General features: G+C 42.4%; 2 protein-coding genes across 10 annotated transcripts in view; one reads left to right on the plus strand and one right to left on the minus strand.

The window, feature by feature from the left end:
• The window catches only part of LOC105480110 (MCF.2 cell line derived transforming sequence-like 2), a 261,761-nt gene that overhangs the window by 77,267 nt on the left and 159,800 nt on the right, over nucleotides 1–24,694 (minus strand). The gene's annotated exons all lie outside the window — the stretch shown is intronic.
• On the plus strand, nucleotides 340–22,040 carry LOC105480109 (UDP-GlcNAc:betaGal beta-1,3-N-acetylglucosaminyltransferase 5). Of its 3 annotated transcripts, XM_011738569.3 has the most exons (3): nucleotides 340–902; nucleotides 10,341–10,522; nucleotides 17,441–22,040. In XM_011738569.3, exon 3 carries the CDS (start codon nucleotides 17,735–17,737, stop codon nucleotides 18,866–18,868), a length of 1,134 nt encoding a protein of 377 aa, XP_011736871.1. In that variant the 5' UTR covers nucleotides 340–902; nucleotides 10,341–10,522; nucleotides 17,441–17,734; the 3' UTR covers nucleotides 18,869–22,040. The 3 variants fall into 3 exon arrangements, with proteins under 3 accessions (XP_011736871.1, XP_011736869.1, XP_070947441.1); XM_011738567.3 differs by lacking the exon at nucleotides 10,341–10,522; XM_071091340.1 differs by lacking the exons at nucleotides 340–902; nucleotides 10,341–10,522 and adding an exon at nucleotides 1,644–1,663.

Below are 24,694 nucleotides of genomic sequence, written 5' to 3' on the forward strand. Positions count from 1 at the left end.
TGTGTGTGTTTTCTTTTAGAGACGGGGTCTTGCTGTGTTGGCCAGGCTGGTCTCTAACTCCTGGGATCAAGCAATCCTCCTGCGGCTCAGCCTCCCAAAGTGCTGGGATTACAAGTGTGAGCCACCGTGCCTGCTGGCCCCACTGTTTTAAACCCTGATTCAACAGTCATACATTTAACTCATTACCTGTCTTCTTCCTCTTATGACAAACTCAAAGCTTTTATTTTACTAAAGTATTTGGATTAATCTTTTGCTTTTCTATCATGTTCTGAAATAGGTACAACAACAGAATCGCTCAAAATATTATCTCTGTTAAATGTTTTGTAGCTTTAGGGAGAGGTCTAACAACATGCGGGGAACAAGAAACCAAGCGCATACAGGATTCATTCATAATCTCTCTCCCTGAGTAGAAGCCCGCATCTCTCGATATTGTCTGGTTACCTGCAGGAAGTATTCTGAAGTTCAAAGAGGACATTCATGTGCACTCTGGCTTCCAGTTGGCCATTTAAGTAAGTGATCGCAATTAACTGAAGAGCGGCAGGGAAACACTTCCTGGAATTCTCATCCACAGACAAGTACAAACTGGGGCGGGGCCCATTACCTTCACCTACGCGCCGGGAGGGTGGCGGTCTGGCGGGCTGGGCCGGGTTCGGGCCGTGACGCCGAGAGGTGCGGGGCGCGCGGCTAGGAGCCTAGCGCCCCCGCCCGGACCGGCCCCCATTCCGCCCGCATCCAGCCCGCATCCCGCCGGGGAAGCGAGCCCAGTCCAGCGCTGCCCGTCCAGTCTTCGCCCAAGATTTAAAGCCCGCAAGTTTTGTTCTTGAGACCAGCGACTTTCGCTCCGATGCAGGAAGGAAAGCCGACCTCAGATTTGGACATTTAAAGAGCTGGGCTTGGACTTGGTGAGTTTCGCTCTAAACTGCCCTTGAAATGAAGCTAGACTTGGAGGTAAAGTCACTGGGAAGCTGGCCTGGGGCGGGGTTTCCCCCTCCTCTCGTATTTTAGAAACGGATCGCAGCAGTGCAGCCCTAGTTTGCTGTAAGTTTCCTTCCTTTGTTACTGAGGCCCCCAGAGCTCCAGGCATAAGTGGTGTGACCAGAAACCTTTTAACAAGACCCGCTTGAGAGCCTGCCTTAGAGCTCCCGCTCGGAAACGAAAAGACCACCCTAATCCGCTGCGCGGCAGAACCAGTGTCCTGTGTGGGAGGAACCGCGGCGTGTCCTGGGCTCAGGACCCGCGAGGCCAACACAGTCCGCCTCTTGGCGGAGCGCCCCGGGCCGGTGGTTCCGCGCGGAGTTAGTCTGTGGTCAGTTACGTGGTGAAAACACTGCCGTGCCGCGGCCGCATCTTTCCGCGGGCCGAGGCTTCTCTGGGTGGGAATGTTGACTTCCCTTCCGGATCGCTAAATGGGGAAAGTTCTGGCCGCTCAGCGGGATACGTCTCCAGGCCCCGGATGGTTCGTTCTCCGTGCCGCGGCCCCGAGCTGGGCTCCCTGGGTCTCCCGCGCGGGCTCCCGGCACTGGGGCTGCGGGCCGCCCCCTCCGCCCCGCCCCCGCCCGGCGCGCCTTCTCGGCCGAGCGGTTCGCGGTCTCCGGCGCGGAAGGCTCCGAGTCTGCCCACTCCGGACCGAGCGAGGTCTCCGGGGGGGAAGAGTGGCTAGGAGGTGAGGACACGCTGGTCCTCGCCCGGCGCGTGGCGCCAGGACTTCAGGTGGGAACGCGCGCTCGGGCCGGGGGCGCGCGGCTGGCGTGGACACGGGCTCGGGGCCCGCCGCCCTGGCCCGGACCGCGCACCGCCCAGCGCCGGGAAGCCGGGAAGTCGGGGAGGCCTCTCCCACCGCGGGCCCCGGCAGCCCGCCCTCCGAAAGCGCGGCGGGGAAGGAGGCTCGCCCCCTCCCCGGAGCGCCTTTGTTCCCTCCGGCCTGCCCGCGCGGGTGGCCAGCGGCTGGGACCCAGGCCCGGCCGCCGCCCAGGTGCGGCAGGTAGGCTTGGGGGCCGGGCAGCTCCGGTGGGGGTGGCTTCCCGGGGCCGGCGCAGTCCCATTCCCTGAGGAGCTCCGGCTCCTCCGTGGCGGGACCGGCCCGGGCGCGGGAGCCGCGAGGCGAACGCCGCGCCCACCAATTCAGTTGCCGGCCGGGGGCCCCAGGCTTGCGGCCACCCGCCTCCGGCGGCAGGGCTGAATTCGAGTCGACAGCCCGCGTCGGGCTGGAAAGAGGAAACCGCCAGCCTGGTAACGCTTTCGGCGAGTTACTGGCAGGGGGAAATGGGGACAGGGAAGTGGGCAGGCGGGGAGACTGGAGCCGTAGATCTTTCTGGCGGGGAGGTCGTGGCCGCTGTTTCCTTTGACTCTGCCTAATTTCATTTTGAATCCTGATGTGACAGAGGCAATTGCTTGCTTGGATACCATATAGGTAAAAGTAACAGTTTTCAACTCGGCTCTTGACTACACCCTGTACATTCTTGGCCAGTGTAGGTTTTCTTAGGTTACGGATCTTGTTAAAGGGACACTGATGTGGAAACCGCACAGTGGCTGGTGGTGGCCTGAGGCTCATATTTATGGTAATTATCTGATGAAAGTACATCCATCAGAATTGGATTTGTTCCTCTGTGCCTTTATTTTGGGAAACCTTGCCTGGTCCCTGTGGGGGATGGGAGAGGAATGTGAAAAGCTGAAGTTGACCCAGAAAAGGAAGATTGAAGGTAGTTGTATTAAGTGGTGGCACTGAAATGATCCCAACCTGAACTTGCTGAAAGGGTGATTAGTGATCAGCAGCTGATGTTATAACTTTCTCAGAAATTTATGGTAGATTTTCTATCTGGTCACAAGTGAGGAGGTGAAAGCTGCTTTCTCGGACCAACTCTTTGCTTTTAAAGCAAGCTAAATGCAATACCCGAAATGTTTTCCATTCAGTACTTAACCTGCTTGTCCTTCTCTCTCTTCCTTCTCCTCCTGCACACGCTCTGAGCGTTGACTGAGCACTCTCTGAGGAGGAGGCTGACTCAGGCTGACCCTTCCCCGCCCTGCAAGGCTCCCTGTGGCACCTTAAGGTAGAACCAGTGTTATCACAGGAAAGGCCCAAGCCAAAGCTCAGAGCAGCTGTTCCAGAGAAAGTGGGAGATGAGGATGAGTAGGAGGTAGAGATGCTTATAACTGCTCTGCCCAGAGAAAACTCAGAAGGTGCAGAAGAATTTTCAAAATAAAGTACAGGTCCCATCAAGTAGAAAATGAAATATTGTATTTCATTAAAGTGGAGATCAGTTTTCTCTTTTAATAAAAGACATTCAAATGGTGAGATTGTAAAAAACAAACAAACAAAACCTTTCTAATTCTCAAAAATAGAACAGCTTGAATAATAACTCATGGGTTTTGAAATGGGTCATCTTTTAAAATGGGTCACTTTGGCTAGAATCATTGCACTTGGTGACTCACATTGTAAAGGGTCAAGTTCTTTCTGAGGCCCAATTGCACTAGAATCTGCATTTCAGAACACAGGTGTCAGGAAGAAACGGGGAGAAATTCAGAAGGAAATGGTCTCTTCTCAGAATAACAAAATGTACCCTATTTGGGGGGATTTTATATATGCTGAAGTAAATAGGTCTCAGCTTTGCATTTTTATAATACATTATGCCTTTTCTAAAATATTTCCATAGCCATTATTTTAATTCATTGTTAGAATAACCTTGTAAGGAGAGGAATTCATTATGTCCGTGTTCCAGAAACTGAGGCACAGTAAATTATTACAAGAGCTCTACCCTTTGATATGGAATCTCTGTGAGCAAAGATGTAGCCAGAACAGTGTAAATCTAGAATTAAATACCTTCCTTACAGTATGCAATATCTAACTAATATGTATCAGTTTACATATATATAGGGGATGTAAGAATCTTTATATTTAAAGGATAAGAAACTTGATCAGGTGAGATACGAGATTTGAATGAAAAAGCGATTTTTTTAAAAAAACATTTTAATTCTACAAATTCAGATGCTGGCTTTGATATGTAACTTACTCAGATTTCTCTTCCATAGAAGGTTTTAACACTAGAAGCCAGTTCTCCACAAAAGAGAATGTTCTACCAAGTGTGTAGGCAACAAAGCCCAAAAGTTCAAGTTCAAAAGCCTAAGATCCACCTAATATTTCAGATTTGACTCTTTTGCTCCTTTCCTATAACTTTCTATAACTTTTTCCATAGTGCTCTAAGCAAAATAAGTTCAAGGATGGACTCACCTCAGGTTTCCTTCTCTTACTTTAGAGGACCGTATAATCTTATACCTGTGTCATCCTAATTGAAATGTATTTTAAGTGCTTGTGGGAACCATGTTATTTCCTGTCAAGAATAATGGAAGACCATTATTCTATTAATGGAATAATGGGGAACATGAGAAGGACCATATTCAGTCAATTAGGGGCGATACTTCTGCCTCACAGTATTTGCGATGTGTTAAATGGCCCTTAGCCATCAGATCAGTATTTTAAAAAACTCCTACCTAATTAATGTTTTTTGATAAGAAGCATATTATGAGTATAGCTTAGTACTCTAAAAAGAAAAAAACCTGAAAAAAAAAAAAATCAGCCATCCATGAACTAACCCTGGTAAAGCTACACGAACAGATTCTAGAGAAAGGAAATTTGCACAGATGGAACATCTAATCTGGACTGACATTGTCAATAAGTTATCTCAAATGATCCTCAGAAAACACTGTCTGGTACATGGTTTAGACACAAGTCGAGCTCATGTGACCAGTAAATGGAGAGGCACAGTATACATCTACTTTTGTTTGCATTTAAACACTCTTGGCTTTTTTACTCTCTTTCACTTCCATCAGGTCCAGATTCCAGCTTGCACTGGAATATTTACTGACCCTTTGATAGAAGATCTACACCTGAAACATCTCTGAAGTCTTTTGAGCATCCTGTCCATGGCCTACTACACAGTATAAGTTAATATTTGTTGAATTAGTTAAATATAGGTATTAACCTACTTTCAGGGCTGCCCGCTGTAATGCCTAGAATAGGGCAGGCACTTAATAAATGGTAGTTAACTTAGACTAAACATTGATCCACCAAGACAGAAACATGTTACACATACCTCTTGTTTTATACCATCTTCTACTTTTTGTACCTCTGTGTTATAAACCCTCTATCAAGTGCTGTTTCTAAAGACAATGTCCAGAATGGGACACAGGAACTGCCACTGGACAACAGGCAGACACTGGGTTATATCGTCACCCTGTTTCTGAATCCTGGTTTTTCTTATGATTCAACCATGGCTAACCTTTCTGATCTCCTTTTTTCCGTCTTTTCCCTTTACCCTAACTTCTAGCCAAACTAAGTGATTTGACATTTCCCCATTCAAGCCACAACTTTTTCTCTTACGTGCTTAAAAAAATTCCTGCGTAGTCTCTCTTGGAATGTCTTATTCCCTGCTCCCTCCACTTCACCTTTTTTTTTGTTTTAGACAGAGTCTCGCTCTGTCGCCAGGCTGGAGTGCAATGGAGCCATCTCGGCTCACCACAACCTCCGCCTCCTGGGTTCAAGCGATTCTCCTGCCTCAGCCTCCCGAGTAGCTGAGATTACAGGCATGCTCCACCACACCCAGCTAATTTGTGTGTTTTTAGTAGAGACAAAAATTAACACGGTTTCACCATGTTAGCCAGGATAGTCTCCATCTCCTGACCTCCTGATATGCCCACCTCAGCCTCCCAAAGTGCTGGGATTACAGGCGTGAACCCCCACACCCAGCCCACTTCACCCTTTTAAGCCAGCTGAAATGCTCCCTGCCGTATTCCTCCCTTCACCTTTCTTTCTCCCATCCAAGTACTAACCAGGCCCAGCCCTGCTTAGCTTCTGAGATCAGCCAGGATCAGGCGCATTCAGGGTGGTATGGCTGTAGACTTCTTCTCTTTCTGAGCTGTCTTCCTCCTTTCCTCCGCAAACCCACATTTGAATTCTGTTCTAGCTCCTGTTCAGTTGCCACCTCTCCTACAAAGCCTTCCCCAATTTCCATCTTCTCCCTGCTTCCCTCATCTCAGAGGAAAGCTCTTCATCCACAGAGCACCTGGTCTGGGGTCCATAGTTTGTTGTCCCTCGGTATCCTTGGGGAATTAGTCCCAGGACACCCCCCCATATCCATGCATGCTCAAGTCCCTTATATAAAATGGTATATCATTTGTATATAACCTATGCAATATTCCCATGTACTTTTTTTTTTCTTTTTATGCTTTTAGAGATGGGGTCTCACTCTGTTGCCCAGGCTGGAGTGCAGAGGCATGTAGCCTTGAGCTCCTGAGCTCAAATGATCCTCCTGCCTCAGCCTCCCAAGTAGTTGGGATTATAAGTGTGAGCTACCACACCTGGCCCATGTACTTTAAATAATCTCTAGATTACTTATAATACCTAATGCAATGTAAATGCTATGTAAACATTTGTTACACAGTATCATTTAGTGCATAATGACAAGAAAAACATGTCTGTGCATGTTCAGTACAGACACAACCATACAGTTTTTTTAAGAATGTTTTTGATCTGTAGTTGGTTGAATCTGAGGATGCGGAACCCATGAATGTACAGGGCCAACTGCATATGGGTTTCTAATAACAGATTCGTGGATGAAGGCTACCCAACACAATGCAACATTTCAAATGTATCTTAGTTTTTCTGGGACAAAGCCAGCCTAACAAATCTCAAGAATGTTTGAAAAATTCTAGCTTGAGTGAACGTTGTTCTTCTGGTGACTCAAATAAAGCAGTCATTGTGTCTGAGGAGTCCTAGTGGGGTGGCAGGGGTGGGGTTGGGAGTAGTGGCTATTTGTAGCATGTTTTATGTCACATTAAAGGGATGGGTATGCATTTTAGGCAATAATTCTTACTCTTACTGATAGGTGAACTTGTATTTTTTATTCATCTACCTTATGATGGATAACTGGTTTACATCTCTTCATCAGGTTTACTTCTTATGTGTCATTTTATGAGCTGACTTCGAATATATCTTCAGATTTTCCGTGCCTTTACACATGAAAACGGTTTTGATACAGCTTTTTCATTAGAGAATGACAGCTTTTCCAGGCCATGGTGTCTGTGTCTGACTCCTTGCCTTTCATTTTACCCAATACTTGCTTAAAACATCCTCCCTGACTCTGGTACTTTTTTGCCTCCTCTCCTTCCTTCCTCCCCACCTCTTTTTCTCCCCCTCCTGCGACTTTGGATCTCCGTCCTTGGAGTCCCTGAATCTTTTTTGTGGATGAAAGACTACACTCAAAGGACACAGACTGATGAGGTCAGTTCTGCCCACTGTCTCGTACTACTGAGACCAAGAAGAAGAAGGAGGGAAAACTGAAATGGAAGGTTTGAAAAAGAGTGTGTTAGTAAAAGAAGTAAGAACAGTGCTAACAAAATGCAGCAAAACAGAAATGACTTCAAACTTCTGGCAGTGAAGCAAATTCTCATCCCTCTGGGGTTGCTTCTCTTGACCCTGCCCACCTGCTCCCCTGCCCTCCCCTCCTGATGAGAACTGCAGGAAAACCTGTGCCCATGCCAGGGAGAAAGGGCAGGTGAGGAACACAGGGATGGGGCTGGGACTGACAAGCTGCTCTAAGCTGCCACAGGGTCTGGAGTTTGTTGACGTTACATGGTTAACTTGGTATCTCGGTGCCTCAGTATCTTTTGCAACATGGGGAGGGAGATCCTTTCTTCCTCAAAGGCTGTTGTCAGGCTTCAAGAGCTACCATATTTGTAAGGCATTTGGAACAGGGCGTGGTGTACAGTAGACATACCCATTATACACCAAATTAAAGTATAAAACAATATGATTCTTACTAAGGATTAGTATTGTTTTATGATAATTATATACACTAAGGGTTAGTCTTGTTTTTTGATACTTTAGGTTGGTATACATACATATACTAAGAATGCAGGCATGTCCATGGAAGTCAGCAATATTCAGCCCCCAGCAGGTCCCAGTCAGCAGGACAGGGATTAGGGGAGTCAGGTGAGGCAGGGCTGTGTAAGTGCAGGGTTGGAGCCTGTCTTGGTTGCTAGACTGGGTAAAAGGAGAAGTTTGTTTCTTAAGTAGGCAAGAAAGAAACTGACAAGAGTTATATTTAAAAGAGCAAGCACCCCTGTCAACCCAAACAACTGTGTTGCAAGAAGGAGCACAGAGGGCCAAGCTCAGAAAAGCAAGTGTTTGACCTCTCTGAGACCTCCTTTATATGTCAGCTTTTTAAAATTTGTTTCAAATTTTGCATAATCAAACTGGTTACTGGGAATTATTGATTTCATATAACGTCCCTAAAATAGAAGAATAATCTATAATCACATGCCACAAGTCCCGTTAATAAAGACTTAGGGTCTGTCTTTACCCATTTGTTCATTTGAAATTTCCCTGTCTTTACTTCCCCCATAACCAGCAAACAAATCTACACCCATGTTTAACTTATAAAGAAAGATATAGCTTAGTTAACATAGGTGGAGATCTTGTACCTGGATTCACATTAAAGGTTTTATTATCCAGCTTTCCCCTCTGTCCCAGAGCCATGATTGCTAAAGTGGAATTTAAAGTCTCTTTGGACTAACACTGAATCAAGAACTAACTCTATAAATGTATTCTCTGCAGAAGGATAAGAATTCCAAATGGCTTCTAATTTTTGCCCATGGCTTGAAATAAAGTTTCATATAGCTAAAGTCCCAGCACAAAAACACTCGAAGACAGCCATTAGGTAGAATTTTTTTCTTTTTTAGAGGTCTTATATTGGAAATATAACAGTTGCAAAGATATCTAATGTTTCACCTTAAAATGTGAGTTATAAATTCAGAGTTCACATTGCCTCCTTCCTTCTTGAGCAAATAGACTAGGCAATTAGTACCAAGTAGTAACTAGTTATATTTCTTAACACCAATTATTGTAACTAATTTATTAAGAAGAAATCTATGCAGATCAAATTATAGCTTTTCCAGGAAGTGCGGGGCTTTTTATTCCTGATCGCTCTCAACGAGGTAATTTGGCTTCTGAAGATTGGTCCTAGCTATACTTAATAGGAAACAGATGACAAGCAGCAGCCAGGAAAAAAAAACTTGGAATGTAGAACAAAATGCAGCATAAAGATGGTACAGAAGATTTTATCTTTCTTTCCTTTCGTTATGTCTGGACAGGAACTAAAAACTCTCCCACATGGGACTTAATTATTAAGTAATAAAAGTTTAAATGTAAAAGATATAAAGGCATGAGAATATAAAGGAATTTTTTAAAAATCTGCGACTCACTGGAGGAGCCTCATCTAGTCCTGCTTTATAAGCATGTCACTTTGAAAGGGATCATTATATTTTCATGACTCGTGGGGATATTCCAAATATTAAGTTGATTTTTAAAATGAAAATTATCAGTTCAGTCTTGTTTTCTATATAGGTTTCACTACAATATTTTATTTCCCCAGCAAGGAAAAAACCAGAACTAGAACAGAATGATTAAATTTCTTAGTTTTCTTCTAATCCGTTAGTATTTCCATCGAATTATACTGCCTTCTTATATAGAATTTCTGGGTTTGTTCTTGTTTTGGCAACAATTGAAGTAAGAGAGGGTGATTTTATGGTAGAGGTTTGATTCGATTCTAGATTGGTGTTTTTCGGCTATGTAGAACACAATCTATTCATGGTTCAGACAACCATTTTAGGAGGTTTTCATGTCCAGCATTAAAAAAAAATAGGAATAGAAGTGGGCATTCATATATATATATGTATATATATGAATATTAAGTAATAAAAGTGTAAAATATATAAAGGAATGAGGAATGTATATATATTATATATATACACACACACCAAATTAAAGTATAAAACAATACGAATTCTTACTAAGGATTAGTTCTTACTAAGGATTAGTATTCTTACTGAGGATTAGTATTGTTTTTTGATACTTTAGGTTGGTATACATACATATACTAAGAATGCAGGCATCTCCATGGAAGTCAGCAATATTCAGCCCCCAGCAGGTCCCAGTCAGCAGGACAGGGATTAGGGGAGTCAGGTGAGGCAGGGCTGTGTAAGTACAGGGTTGGAGCCTGTCTTGGTTTACAGTTTTGACATTTTGTTCATTGTGGATTTTTTGCAGTAACTTTGATTTTTAAAAAATACCGCATCAAAGTATTATACTGACTACTGAGTTATTATACTGACTACTTAAATTGTACACCTAAAGTAAGTGGCTCCCTTGTCTCCCTCTAGTCCTGGCCCCGATCAGTATGGTTTACAGAGGGAATGGTGAGTGTTGGGGAACTAGGGAGCCTGTGAGGAGGCGGCCCACAAGGGGAGGAGGAGCTGGTGGTGTGTCTGATGTCTCCTCCTTTCTCTAGGAAGCAGACAGGAGGCGAAGTCTTTGGAGTGAGGGGACAGAGCCTGGGAGGGGAGATTTAGCATGGCCGCTGAAGAGACCCGGAAAGGGAGAAGGTCTGGGACAAGTGCAAGAACAGTCACACGGCACTGAAAACTTTGCCCAAAGCTAGATAGTGCCATTTGTGGTGACGCTGCCTGCCTGGTAAGTTCCGTTTCCACTGCATCCCTGGAGGTGTCGTAGGAACAGGAAGATGGGAGGGTGGCGCTGGGGTCTGGGGTTGTTGGGGTGGGAGGGCAAAGGTGTCCGATGATGATTCTGCATCTGAGACAGGGGAGGTGCGTGAGGAAGAAAGGTCAGGAGACTGCTGGGCGTGGTGGGGTGGCAGAAGGTTCTGGATGAATATTTAGAAGTTGCAGCTAGGAGTGAGCATACTATAGAATGAGTATCCTGGAATTTGAAGTCTCAGAAGAAATGCAGTTCTTGGTGAAGCCATGTAAACAACTTCCTGGCTGCTAAGCTGTCTTGAGTGTTGGGAGACAACATGAACAAAATGGTCTACACATCATAAGGTTTCCTTAAACTTGAGTGTGTTGTATGTCTCCTAAGTAAAATGCAGAAATACAGTTCACTGTTGCTTCTCTTCCTGGAAATTGCCCTCCCCAACCTCAAACCAGCCCCCAAGTGGGGCAGGGTCCATCTTTAGACCCTCCCGTAGCACCCAGCATAACCCTAACTACATGGTCAGTGTCTCTCTTCCCCACTTAGAGCTCCAAGACCAGGGCCTTGTTTGTCCTGCTTACTCACTCTACCCATTTGTTAACCCCATCTTAATTTTCTGATGAACGAGACCTTTTTTCATTGACTCCTCCTTTTTCTCCTTCTCTGGAGTTTATTTTTCCTTCAGGCCCATTGCTCTCTCTCCACCTAGAGAGCTTATCCACATTCATGAAATTAGTCATCTTCATGCTGAGAGTACCCACCTGGATCTCCCCAGTCTTGTCTAGCTTGTCTTAGATTATTACCCTCTGGACATCTGTACCTTATTGTCTCTCCATCACCCTCGAACTCAACACAAGTCTAAAATCAAATGCAATCCCCTTCGCTCCTAACTCAGGAAACAGTTTTCCCTCCCTTGTCGGTAATGCTTGAAATTAGCTCTCACTTCTCCTCTTCCTCCTTTACTCCCCATCCCAGGTCATTCATCAGGTCCTGCTAGGTCTTTTTCTTGAAAGGGCCTTCTTTATGCCTTCCTTTCCTCCCCACTTCCACTACCCTTGACTAGGCCTTCCTCACCTCATCCGGCATCAGTACGAGCCCCTGAGAAACCAGCGTCCTGATCTTCAGGTATTCTGCATTTCACCCTGCACCACCATTGCCAGTTTAATCCCTCTTGCTCAAACTTAATAAATACTGAGCAAGGGAGTTACCATGACAAACAAAACCTGAAATTTTTATGACTTCCTGCTGCTGTCTGTACCCTCTAAGACTCCTCTACCTGATTTTTAAGGTTCTCCATAAGTAGGTTCCCACCTCTCTGCTTTCAAATCAATGGCTCTTTCTCAAATATCTGCCATATGCAGTTCTTGTCTGAAACAAAGGTTGCTCCTACTCCTGCAGCCACCTAAATCCTAGTCATCCTCAGGCCCTCCTAAAATCCTGACTAATCCAGCCCCCACTGATTTCTCTACTAGTCCCAGAGACTTTCCTCTTGCGCCTGGGGTTGGTATCATGCAGATTAGTGCTGACACACTGTACCTTACCAGGATTTGTCCATTGTTGTCTGTGGGAACTATGCTTTCATGTGGGAACTATGAGTCTTGTCACAAATAGACTGTAAATGCTTTGAGATTGGAGACTGTAAAATACTTATTCATGGTCTCCCACTGTGACTGGTATAAGAACTCGCAGAGTAAATACTCATATACTTACAGGATTAATTGAAACACTGGAGACTGAGGTTGTTTAACTTGTACTTAAAAGTGTGGACCTCCCCATCTTGATTAAAACTTCAAAATGGATAGCAGGTTTTACATATTATCTCAGCATCACAAAAGTAGACTCCACAAAGAAATGAGTTGATAGCAGGGGTAAGGTTTAAAAAAATCAGGGATTATTGCAGGGAAACTTGTAACCTTTGGGTGTGCTAACTAGTTTCTTCCCAAAAAGTTTAAAGAGCTCTCTTGTGAAAGAATATTCCTATGAGTAACTGAGGGGTACGGCTCCCAGACTGAAAAGTATTTGGGGTCTGTCACCTCTTTTCTGATGTTCCTACTTCTATTCTTTATTCTTCTGACTACCTCTATTAGGAAAGATAATACTAAGAATACCTGTCCCTTCTTCTCAGTCCAAATAGAAGCAAACCCAGGTTGTATTTGAGATATCTGCATATTTTCTTCCAAGCAATTCTTTGTCCTCTTCTCTCCCATGCTTTTCTATTTCCTATTTTCAGCAGGCTCTGAAGTCATCTATAATTTTTACTGCCCCTCAGTGACATTACATGGATATTCATCCCCGATTTGCAGATTAAAGCACTGAATCAGAGTGAGGTGAGGGTTGCCCAAGGTTACACAATAAATCTGGCCCCAAACAGGGGTAACCCTTGAGTTTCTAGCCTGTTGATTGGCCACTGACCCGTGCTGCAGGCACACAAAGGAAGCTGCACCCACAGCAGTCTGTTGTGGATGGTTGCTGAGCTTCGCATTCGGCATTGGGCTTGCTTTGTTTCCTGCCAGGCCCAGCATTTTCTTCTACCAGATCGGCAGGCTTTGTGGGCGTCTTCCTAGGGCCCTCCCCTGCACTCTGAATAGGAAAGCTGGAAGCTGTGCTTTAGAGAAGCTTTAAGACGCTGTAAAGAAACCAGAAGAGTGAGTGCCAGTTGTATGTGCGTGGTCTCCATCCGCAGAGCCGGAGCTGGGCGCAACAGTGTTGACTTGTAATTGATGAATTTAGATCGGGGGCAGGCCGGGGGAGGGCAGTGCTTTTGATTTAGGCTGGGAAAGGCCTCCTAGTGACTATGTTCAATTTGGAGGAATTCAGATGTTCTTTTGTGATACAAGTGAAGCTGTGTAATACAAATGAGGAGTTTTACCTTCCCTAAATCTTCCCCTTATCATTCCCGTATTATCAGTGAGATCTGGTTACGATTTATGTAAATGGTGGCTAAAAAATTCAAACGACTGAGGGGGAGAATTCTCATTTTAGAACTTCACATGCTGTGCTGAATAAGTAGCGTGGGATGTTGGCTTTGTGACAGGTCTTTTGTCATTTTTCAGAAAGCATTTTGACTTGTTAATGTCAATTTGGAACAGTTGAAAAAATACAGGAAAATAAGGTAAATAACATACATATTGAGGGTGGGGACAAAATGAATGTTCTGAACCAGCTGCCAGCTTACAGTAGCCATATAAGCAGTAGCAGCAACGCACCAACCTGGTGAGTAATAGGCCTGATTCACTGGAGAGATAGTAGTGCCTTTAATGAGTCAGATGGATGCACACTGGGTGTGGGAGCAGTTGGACTTGTGGGCAGAAAGTCTAGCAAGAAGCTCAGACTTGCAAACAACTCTGGGACATGCAAAGCAAGCTGGCATTGGAGCTTGCTGGACACAGCTGCTCAGGAATAGGCAGCTGGTTTTCCCTTTGATCCCTGAGATTCCAAAGGTTACTTTCCTCTTTGTTCCCTTCCCAGGGTCAATTAGAGTAGAAACTGCAGATGCTTTTCAGTTGAGAATTTTCCTAGATTTCTTAAAAAATGTGTATGCTGGCTTAAAATCTGCCATCAAGAATTCCATTACCTTACTTTAAGCCTCCAGTTCCTTCAAGATGTATTGTGGAGGAGACCAGAGGGCCCTTGCTTTGAGGCTTCAGAGGATGGTCATTATCTGGGTGAGCACTGTGGATAAAGACTGCGAGAGCAACTGAAAGAAAGTGGGCCCCTGAATGAAAGTGATTTTGCAAAGTTTAGGCAGATGCCACCATCAGAAACTGATATTTTCTGATGTCTTTCTCACCTTCCTCTAGAGCATTCAGTCCAGAAATGACCAGCCTATCCAAGGAGGAAATTACTGATATTGATCTGTTCCTTAGAGCAGTGTTTCAGCCTTTTTTTTTTTTTTTTTTTTTTTTTTGAGACGGAATCTCATTCTGTTACCCAGGCTGGAGTGCAGTGGCATGATCTCAGCTCATTGTAACCTCCACCTTCCTGGTTCAAGCGATTCTCCTGCCTCAGCCTCCTTAGTAGCTGGAATTACAGGTGTGCACCACCACACCCAGCTAATTTTTGTATTTTTGATAGAGATGGGGTTTCACCATGTTGCCAAGCTGGTCTCAAACTCCTGACCTCAAGTGATCCTCCTGCCTCGGCCTCCCAGAGTGCTGGGATTACAGGCATGAGCCACCACGCCCGGCCTTCAGCCTTTGTGATGGTAAAGCACAGTAACACATTTCTCATTACACCCCTGGACGCACACACACATAAAACCCAAAAGTTTCACAAAATGATTCTTGCTCTTACTACTTTCAGTACACTCTGCATTAAAAAAAAAGAGAATGCTGGCTGTGGCTTCCTAAGTGGTACGTGCAGTTTTCACATCAGTGCCCTTAGCAATAAAATGTGTCCTATACTGATTATCTCTGGACAAAGTCTGAATGGGGCTTGGCTCTAATCTCTAGTCCTCACTGGACATTTTACATACCTGGCCTTTGCCTCTACCCTGATGTGGAATGATCATGGGGGTGGGAAATACAGCTGGATCCGAAAGCTCTGAAGTGGGGATGGAGGTGTCACAGCTGAGGCTAGGCCCATTCTGCAGGGCACTGCAGGGCACTCAGTGTGTGCAGTTGGTTTTCTATCAGGGGTCAACTGGCAGGGGGACTTGAGGACAGATCTCTGGGCATGAAGCAGGGCCTTTGCCTGGGGCTTGCTATGTGGCTCAGCCTACACAGCTCTCTCCCTGTCAGTCCTGTCCAAAGCCCAGGAAACTAATGTACCACCCCTGAGGAAGACAGCCTACCTCTCCATCCAAGGAAGTGTTTTACCTGTGGTAAGCACTGGGGACAGAATCCTTGAGAAAGGAGGGTGCTATGTCCCAGTGGTGGAAGAAAAGAGAGGACCTGGGGTAAGCAGCCATGGCATGGACCTCATCTGAGGTGGCACCTGGCTAGGCGTCCTGACCCCCAATCTTTCCCCAGTAACCATCACTTTGAGTAAACAGTGGCTCCACCCCCAGCATGGTTCTTTGCACCAACATTTGGGGAATGCCTGCCAGGGGTCACACACTGACCTGGATGCTGAGTGTAGGGTGTCTACAACATCGTGCCTAAAAAGTCTCTGTATGGGGTATAAGAAGGTGCTGGTGCAATACAGATGAGATGAGAAGCATCTTTCAGGGAATGGGTTGATCCCAATTCAGGCTTCCCAGAGAAGGATGTCTATAGACTTGATATTAGCAAGGGAGGTAGGGTAACCAGGCCACAGGACTGCTGGTGTAAAGACCAGGGCATATGAAATGGCAAGTGTGATTGTGCTTTCAGCCAGTAATTTGGTATTGTCAAATGATGTGACCAAATAGCTGGAGAGGCAGATCCTAAAGGGTCCTGTGAGCCAGGCTAGACTTCATCTTGTCACTAACTAGTGGAGAGGCTCTGAAGGAGATAAAAAAGCTCAGTTCGTCTCGTGATTAAATCCAAGTTTTACAAAGGTCACTCTGACTGTAAGTGGAAGGTGGGTTGGCCAGGGGATCATCTAGTCTGGGTGAGAGGGGATAACATGAAGGGGTGAAGAGAGATTTTGAAGTGATTCACAGGATTAAACATTTAAATAACGGAAGTGGAGGAGATGGGGCGGGGGGTGTTCCAGATTTCAGGCACAGAAGAAAGAAGTGCAGTAAGCACAAATAAAGAGAAATAGGAACAGCAGGTTTTAGGGGAGAAGATAACAGAATGGGTTAGAAATGACACTTGAGGCCGGGCGTGGTGGCTCACGCCTGTAATCCCAGCACTTTGGGAGGCTGAGATGGGTAGATCACAAGGTCAGGAGATCGAGAACATCCTGGCTAACACAGTGAAACCCCGTCTCTACTAAAAATACAAAAAATTGGCCTGGCATGGTGGCGGGTGCCTGTAGTACCAGCTATTCGCTACTCGGGAGGCTGAGGCAGGAGAATGGCGTGAACCCAGGAGGCGGAGCACTCCAGCCTGGGAGACAGTGAGACTCCGTCTCAAAAAAATAAAAAGAAATGACACTTGAGTACCCTAGTGTGCTAGGTAATGATCTGTCTTCTGTCTGCTTCCCTTCATTTATCATGTATATTCCCACTTAATTTGCACAAAGACTTTGAGTTAAATGGTCTTACCCCAGTTTGTCAAATTTCTGTGTTAGATGCATGATATGGTACAAGAAACCATAAGTGGCTGAGGCAGCATTGGTGTTCAAATTGCCTGACTACAAAGACAGTGCTTGTTGGCTACATTCTGTTGCTTCCCAGTTTAGAACATGTTACATTGATGCGCCTGTTGCATTTCCAAATAAAAAAGTGCAGAAAGAAGGTGGCTGTATAAATCTGGGGCTCACAAACTAATTTTCATTATTGAGGGTTTGCTTTCAAGGAGCAAATTGTGGCTCCTTGATTATGAACCTTAATTAAAAAAAATAATAATAATAAGTCTTATTCCTGCCTTGTCTGGGGCAAGCCTTAATGGATTTTTACTGCTGTGAATTTTCTTTTCATAGAAGATTTTGCCTTCATCTATGTATCTACTTTCCTCCTGACCATATTCAAGGCAGTTTATTCATGAATATACCCATTTGTGAAATTTGAACTTAAGTATACAAGATTATAGCTGTTTGGGAAGCTTTTTTTAATTTTTTTAAGAGTAGGAGTAGAAAAAGGTCTCTGTATTCTGAATGGGAAGACAGTGTAAAGCAATTTTTTCCCTTTTCCTGTCCTCCTTAAAAAAAAAAATAAACAGCCATATGCCTCTGCCAAATACTAACTGCCTCATCACCTTTTGTCCAGATCGGGCAGCTGACATTTGGTTTTAAGAAATTAGGAATATGTGTCTTTCTGGCACCTCAGTAACCCACGTGATTGTGATTCTTTTCTCTTCTTGACTCTGATAGGTGGCATGGAATGTTCACATGGGAGAGCCACATGAGGCCGCCCACCACGCTTCCTGAAGGATGCCCGGGTGGAAGAATTTTGACGTGCCAGTGTCCTCGTTCTACAGGGTGTTCCATTCTTTCACAATCTCAGAAAAATGGGATTAAAAGAAACTATTTTGTGAAATAAGAAAACTGTTTTCCATTTTTAATGACCAACATGTATTAAGATGGACACCTACTCTACGAAATACGAAGTTCTATGGTCCCGAAGAAGCCAGTGCCTATCCTAAATAAAAACAGACTTGAGTGGATATGAGAATGTTGATTAGTGGCAGAAGAGTCAAAAAATGGCAGTTTATTCAGTTATTTGCAACTTGTTTTATAGGGAGCCTCATGTTTTTTTGGGAACCGATCGATAATCACATTGTGAGCCATATGAAGTCATATTCTTACAGATACCTCATAAATAGCTATGACTTTGTGAACGATACCCTGTCTCTTAAGCACACCTCAGCGGGGCCTCGCTACCAGTACTTGATTAACCACAAGGAAAAGTGTCAAGCTCAAGACGTCCTCCTTTTACTGTTTGTAAAAACCGCTCCTGAAAACTACGATCGACGTTCCGCAATTAGAAAGACGTGGGGCAATGAGAATTACGTTCGGTCTCAGCTGAATGCCAACATCAAAACTCTGTTTGCCTTAGGAACTCCTAGTCCACTGGAGGGAGAAGAACTACAAAGAAAACTGGTTTGGGAAGATCAAATGTACAGTGATGTAATTCAGCAAGACTTTGTTGATTCTTTCTACAATCTTACTCTGAAATTACTTATGCAGTTCAGTTGGGCAAATACCTATTGTCCACATGCCAAATTTCTTATGACTGCTGATGATGACATATTTATTCACATGCCAAATCTGATTGAATACCTTCAAAGTTTAGAACAAATTGGTGTTCAAGACTTTTGGATTGGTCGTGTCCATCGTGGTGCCCCTCCCATTAGACATAAAAGCAGCAAATACTATGTGTCCTATGAAATGTACCAGTGGCCAGCTTACCCTGACTATACAGCTGGAGCTGCCTATGTAATCTCGGGTGATGTAGCTGCCAAAGTCTATGAGGCGTCACAGACACTTAATTCTAGTCTTTACATAGACGATGTGTTCATGGGCCTCTGTGCCAATAAAATAGGGATAGTACCACAGTACCATGTGTTTTTTTCTGGAGAGGGTAAAACTCCTTATCATCCCTGCATCTACGAAAAAATGATGACATCTCATGGACATTTACAAGATCTCCAGGACCTTTGGAAGAATGCTACAGATCCTAAAGTAAAAACCATTTCAAAAGGTTTTTTTGGTCAAATATACTGCAGATTAATGAAGATAATTCTCCTTTGTAAAATTAGCTATGTGGACACATATCCTTGTAGGGCTGCGTTTATCTAATAGTACTTGAATGTTGTATGTTTTCACTGTCAGTGAGTCAAACCTGGATGAAAAAAAACCTTTAAATGTTTGTCTATACCCTAAGTAAAATGAGCATGAAAGACAAATATTTTGAAAGCCTAGTCCATCAGAATGTTTCTTTGATTCTAGAAGCTGTTTAATATCACTTATCTATTTCATTGCCTAAATTCATTTCAAAGAATTCGTATTTAGAAAAGGTTTATATTATTAGTGAAAACAAAACTAAAGGGAAGTTCAAGTTCTCATGTAATGCCACATTATATACTTGAGGCATAGAGACGTTATTAAGAAGTCTTGATGTTAGAATAATTGCTTTTGGAAAATACCAAATGAACGTATAGTACAACATTTCAAGGAAATGAATATATTGTTAGACCAGGTAAACAAGTTTATTTTTGTTAAACAGCACTTGGTGGAGGTAGTAGGGGCAGGGAAAGGTCAGCATAGGAGAGAAAGTACATGAATCTGGTAAAAGAAAGTCTCTTGTTCTTACGAGGAGATGTAGAAAAATGTGTACAATGTTGTTATAAACAGACACATCACTTCTTACCACATCCATGTAGCTATTGGTGATAGAGTCATTAAAATACCTTTTTTTTTTGGTATCTTTTTTCAAAGTTTAATGAGAACTTAGAAAAGTGAGTAATGCTGCCCTAATACTTTGTATGTTTTTAATGGATTTTTTTTAAGTATTAGAAAATGACACATAACATGGGCAGTTGGTTGCTCATAGGGTCCTTCTGTAGGGAGAAACCATTGTTAATTCAAATAAGCTGATTTTAATGAAGTTTTCAACTGGTTTTTAAATATTCAATATTGATCTGTGTTTAAGGTTGTTATTTGAATGTAGTTTACATAGAGGAATATAATAATGGAGAGACTTCAAATGGAAAGAGAGAACATTACAAGCCAAATCTATCCATAATTTTATAAAATGAAATCTTAGTGTCTAAATCATTGTACTGATTACTAAAATTAACCCACTCCTCCCCAGTGAGGTCTTATAAACCACAGCACTTTGTTCCAAGTTCAGAGTTTTAAATTGAGAGCATTAAACATCAAACTTATAATATCTAAAACAATTTATTTTTCATCAAATAGCTGTCAGAGGTGATCTTTATTTTCTAAATAATTCAAACTTGAAAACAGTAAAAAAGTGATGGAAAAGTTGCCAGTTTGGGGTTTAAACCATTTTTAAAGCTGCATGTTCCTTGTAGTCAGAGAGATGTGTCTGAGATCTAATAAAGTAAGTTACATTTATTTTACAAAGCAGGATAAAAATGTGGCTATAATACACTACCTCCCTTCACTACAGAAAGAATTAGGTGGTGTCTACTGCTAGGGAGATTATATGAAGGCCAAAATAATGACTTCAGCAACAGTGGCTGAACTCACTCTAAGACCTTTGACAGCAGAGGCACCTGTTAGGGAAAATAAGATGTCTCATATAATAAGGTAATGTCTAAAAACATGCAAAACAAAACTAAAAAAGATTTATCAGTATACACACAACTGGATGATGATACTTAACAATTTTTAGCAGGTAGCTTTTTAATGTTTACAGACATTTTAATTTTTTTCTATTTTGAAATTTGAGGCTTGTTTACATTGCTTAGATAATTTAGTATTTTTAACTAATGTCAAAACTACAATGTCAAACATTCTAGGTTGTAGTTACTTTCAGAGTAGATGCAGGGTTTTAGATCATCACAGTTTAAGTTTTCTGACCAATTTTAAAAAACGTAGAGAACAAAAGCATATTTGACCAAGCAACAGGCTTATAATTAATTTTTATTAGTTGATTCTTTAATGATATATTGCCTTTTGGCCATATATACCCTGTGTATCTATACTTGGAAGTGTTTCAAGTTGCCATTGGTTGAAAACATCAGTGTCTCTGGCCATCAAAGTGATCTTGTTTACAGCAGTGCTTTTGTGAAACTATTATTTATTTGCTAAAAGAACTCTTCTGAACCGTGTCCTTTTTATTTTTGCTTAGAATAGAATGGAGCAGGTTTAAATTTCAAGGAAATATGAAGGCACTTCCTTTTTTTTCTAAGAAGGAAGTTGCTAGATGATTCCCTCATCACACTTAAAGTACTGAGAAGAGTATTTGTAAATAAAAGGGTTCCAACCTTTTAAAAAAGAAGGAAAAAACTTTTTGGTGCTCCAAATGCAGGGCTATCTTTTTTAAAAATGTCAACAAAGGGAAAATAAACTATCAGCTTGGATGGTCACTTGAATAGAAGATGGTTATACACAGTGTTACTGTTAAAATTTTTTTACCTTTTGGTTGGTTTGCATCTTTTTTCCATATTGTTAATTTTATACCAAAATGTTAAATATTTGTATTATTTGAATTTTGCTCTTGTATGACAAAATAATTAGTGGGTTTAAAAAAAAAAATCTATGATTTCCAATAAACAACTGAAAAATTATCAGGAGATGTATATTTAAACTTTTTCATGAACATTGCTTATATAATCATTCATTCTGTTTTAATGTCCTACATGGTCTTAGCCCTATTCCTATAGGATGATCATGTTCTCTGCATTATAGGGCCACCTAAGATGCTACTGTTTGTCAAATGACTCACGCTGGAATGTCTGGATGGGGAGATGTTCTTTCCTAATGTAGTCATGTGCCACAAAATGACGTTTCGGTTAACAATGGACCATATATATGATGACAGTCCCATGAAATTGTAATGGAGCTGCCCTACACAGGTGTACCATTTTTTATCTTTTATTTCAGATTTTTACTGTACCTTTTGTACATTTAGATATATTTAGATACATAAATACTTTCCATTGTCTTACAGTTGCCTGCAGTATTCAGTAACATGCTGTACAGGTTTGTAGCCCAGGAGCAATAGGCTCTACCATATAGCTAGGTGTCTAGTAGGCTATTCCATCTAGGTTCTCGTATGTATACCCTGGGATGTTTGCATGTCCATGTGGTCACCTAAAGATACATTTCTTGGCTGGGCGCAGTGGTTCACGCCTGTAATCCCAGCACTTTGGGAGGCCGAGGCAAGTGGACCACCTGAGGTCAGGAGTTTGAGACCAGCCTGGCCAACATGGTGAAACCCTGTCTCTATTAAAAATACAAAAATTAGCCGGGTGTGGTGGCACACACCAGTAATCCCAGTTACTCGGGAGGCTCAGGCAGGAGAATTGCATGAACCTGGGAGAGGGAGGTTGCAGTGAGCCGAGATTGTGCCACTGCACTCCAACCTGGACGACAGAACAAGACTCTGTCTCAAAAAAAAAAAAAAAGCATTTCTCAGAATTTATCCTCATTGTTAAGCAATGCATGATTATAATCTGTTGAGAGAGGGAAGAAATCACCTCTAGTTACAGTGCCTTAAGATACCATTTGCAAAAGTTACGTTTTCCTTTTCTTTGATACTGTTAGCTGTCTGAAATACAGTCAATTTTAACCCTAATCTCTTAATATCAGGAATGCCCTTACACCTACTTCGGAGTGTTTGGTGCTTCGATATATTTGCATGTAGTGTGCTCTCATCTGTTTTTTACCAGATTCCTGCTCAGTTCTTCACATAGCATATTGTGTAACTCAATCTATATTTAAAACTTGTAAGCATCTGAATTATTTGGTTATGGTAGAACTTTTTACTTGCAAGGCATGGTAGGAGTGTTTGTAGTTGGTACTAAAATGTGATGACTTGGAAGAATTAATTAATGACCTATATTTGGGGACTTTAATTGGATGCTATAGCTGCAACGAGAATAGAACCAGAGAACTCTTGATATGCAAGGTTATTCATTCTGCGATAATAATGGGAGGAATATTCGATGTCTCTTTGAGCCCATTTTCCTTCCAATCACTTCTACATTCTGCAGTGATACAGTCCTTAATAATAGCTTTCATTACAATATTCCTTTACTCCAGACCTCAAAGACTCCTTACTGCCTCCAGCATCAAATCTAAACTCTTTTACCTGGTTTTCAAGGCCCTCTGTAATCTTTTCCTCCTTCAAGATAAAAAGCTTGGTTTTTATCACTGCCACTATTATCTATCATAATGTCATTCGTGACCCTACCTTGCTTAAGTTGGTTTCCCTTGCCAAGAACACCGCTTTTTCTATACCTGCTGAAATTTTGGAAACCCAGTTCTACCTTCTCTCTTCCCTTAAGCATCTCTTCCTTCCCTCCTCCCCAAATTTATACTTAGTCACATATATTATTGTACTACCTACTAATCATTCCATGCGTGTTTTTACTAGCTATAAGTTCTGAAGGCAACCATGCCTTGCACAGTGTCCACTTAGGATTCTGAATAATAAATCATCTCCCAAAAATCTGAAAGCTTTCTATATACCAAGCAAATTTGTATTAGTTATGCAGCAAAACTCAAATCTATAGAATCAAAAAGGAATAAGGAAATACAGATTAAACAGTTGCAGCAAAGACTGGTGATCTTAAGGTATTTATTCAAAGCTGGTGGTAGAACAAAAACAGTCTTACAGATTCTACCTCTTGATTAACTCAGTGGCTAATTTTGCCTTTTCTCGAAGTTCTTTTGCAAGAAGGTAAAGATATTTTTGTTTCATTAGTTAAGTGCTGTAACTTTATTCCTTTGTGTTTCTCATAAGAAGTATGATTTGGCAGTCTGCCATAAGTTTTTTGGTTTTTTTCTTCCTCTTTGAGACAGGGTCTTGCTCTGTCACCCAGGCTGCAGCGCAGCTGTGTGATCACAGTTTAGCTTACTGCAGACTTAGCCTCCTGGGCTCAAGTAATCTTCTCACCTCAGTCTCCTGAGTAGCTGAGACTACAGGTGCACCCCACCACACCCCGATAAGTGTTTTAACTTTTTGTGGAGATGGGGTCTCACTATGTTGCTCAGGCTGGTCTCGAGCTCTTGGGCCCGAGCAATCCTCCTACCTCAGTCTCCCAAAGTGTTGGAAAGTATTGGGATTACAGACACGAGCCACCACACCTGGCCTGTTATAAGTTAATACAATAATTCATCAACTAACTTAAAGAACACTAAGACTCTTATAAAAGTAGGTATGAGTTTTAGTAAAAGTATTAAAAGATAAACTGTCACTTAAGGAAAACTAGAGAACATATCAATGCCAAATGGTGTTTTTCAGAGGTGATACCATTCAACACTTACATGTTGAACTGGGCCATTCGTTATAACTCCAGGACACATGTCAATCAGTAAGAGCCCACATGTTTCTCTGAATACACCGTAAGCGAAATAATATAAAGTAGTCTAGTTAACATTATGTTTAATCAAGAAGCACGTTCCTAAAGATGTTTGTTCATTCATTCTACAGACATTTTTCAGAGGCCTGCTAAGAGTCAAGCATTATGATAGACACCATGGATAAAAGCAGCTTACAACTCAAACAGTGTGGGTATAAATAATGTGACTAGCACTAGAACAGGTGTCATGATGGGGATTCTGAGTATAAATATTTTTTTAAAAATAAATTTTCCTGTATATTTTTGGCTTTTACCTCCTTAATTTAGGCTTTCTGAATGGCACAGCATTTCTGAGGATGCAAACACCTTTCTACAGAGCAAAAACAGCATTTGTATAAATTGTGTCTTTGGGGAACCAAGAGACTTTAAATGTGTTTAAACCAATAATTCAGTCAATATCAACATTAGCTTACATGTAATATTCTCTTAATAGCCCAATTTTTTAAAACACCGTATTCTTAGAAGTTTGGTTTCTAAGATGTCACTTTAAGCTCTTTTGCTTGTTGCTTTTGTGGGATTCACAAGGTTTGTTCTCAGGTACATAAATGAAGGTTAGTATAGAGGATAA

Source organism: Macaca nemestrina, chromosome 2 (genome assembly GCF_043159975.1).
Source record: "Macaca nemestrina isolate mMacNem1 chromosome 2, mMacNem.hap1, whole genome shotgun sequence".
Classification (NCBI taxonomy): domain Eukaryota; kingdom Metazoa; phylum Chordata; class Mammalia; order Primates; family Cercopithecidae; genus Macaca; species Macaca nemestrina.

Bases quoted from the DNA above. Each gene is read 5' to 3' on its own strand.
- LOC105480109 (XM_011738569.3), top strand. From the start codon at position 17,735: ATGAGAATGTTGATTAGTGGCAGAAGAGTCAAAAAATGGCAGTTTATT.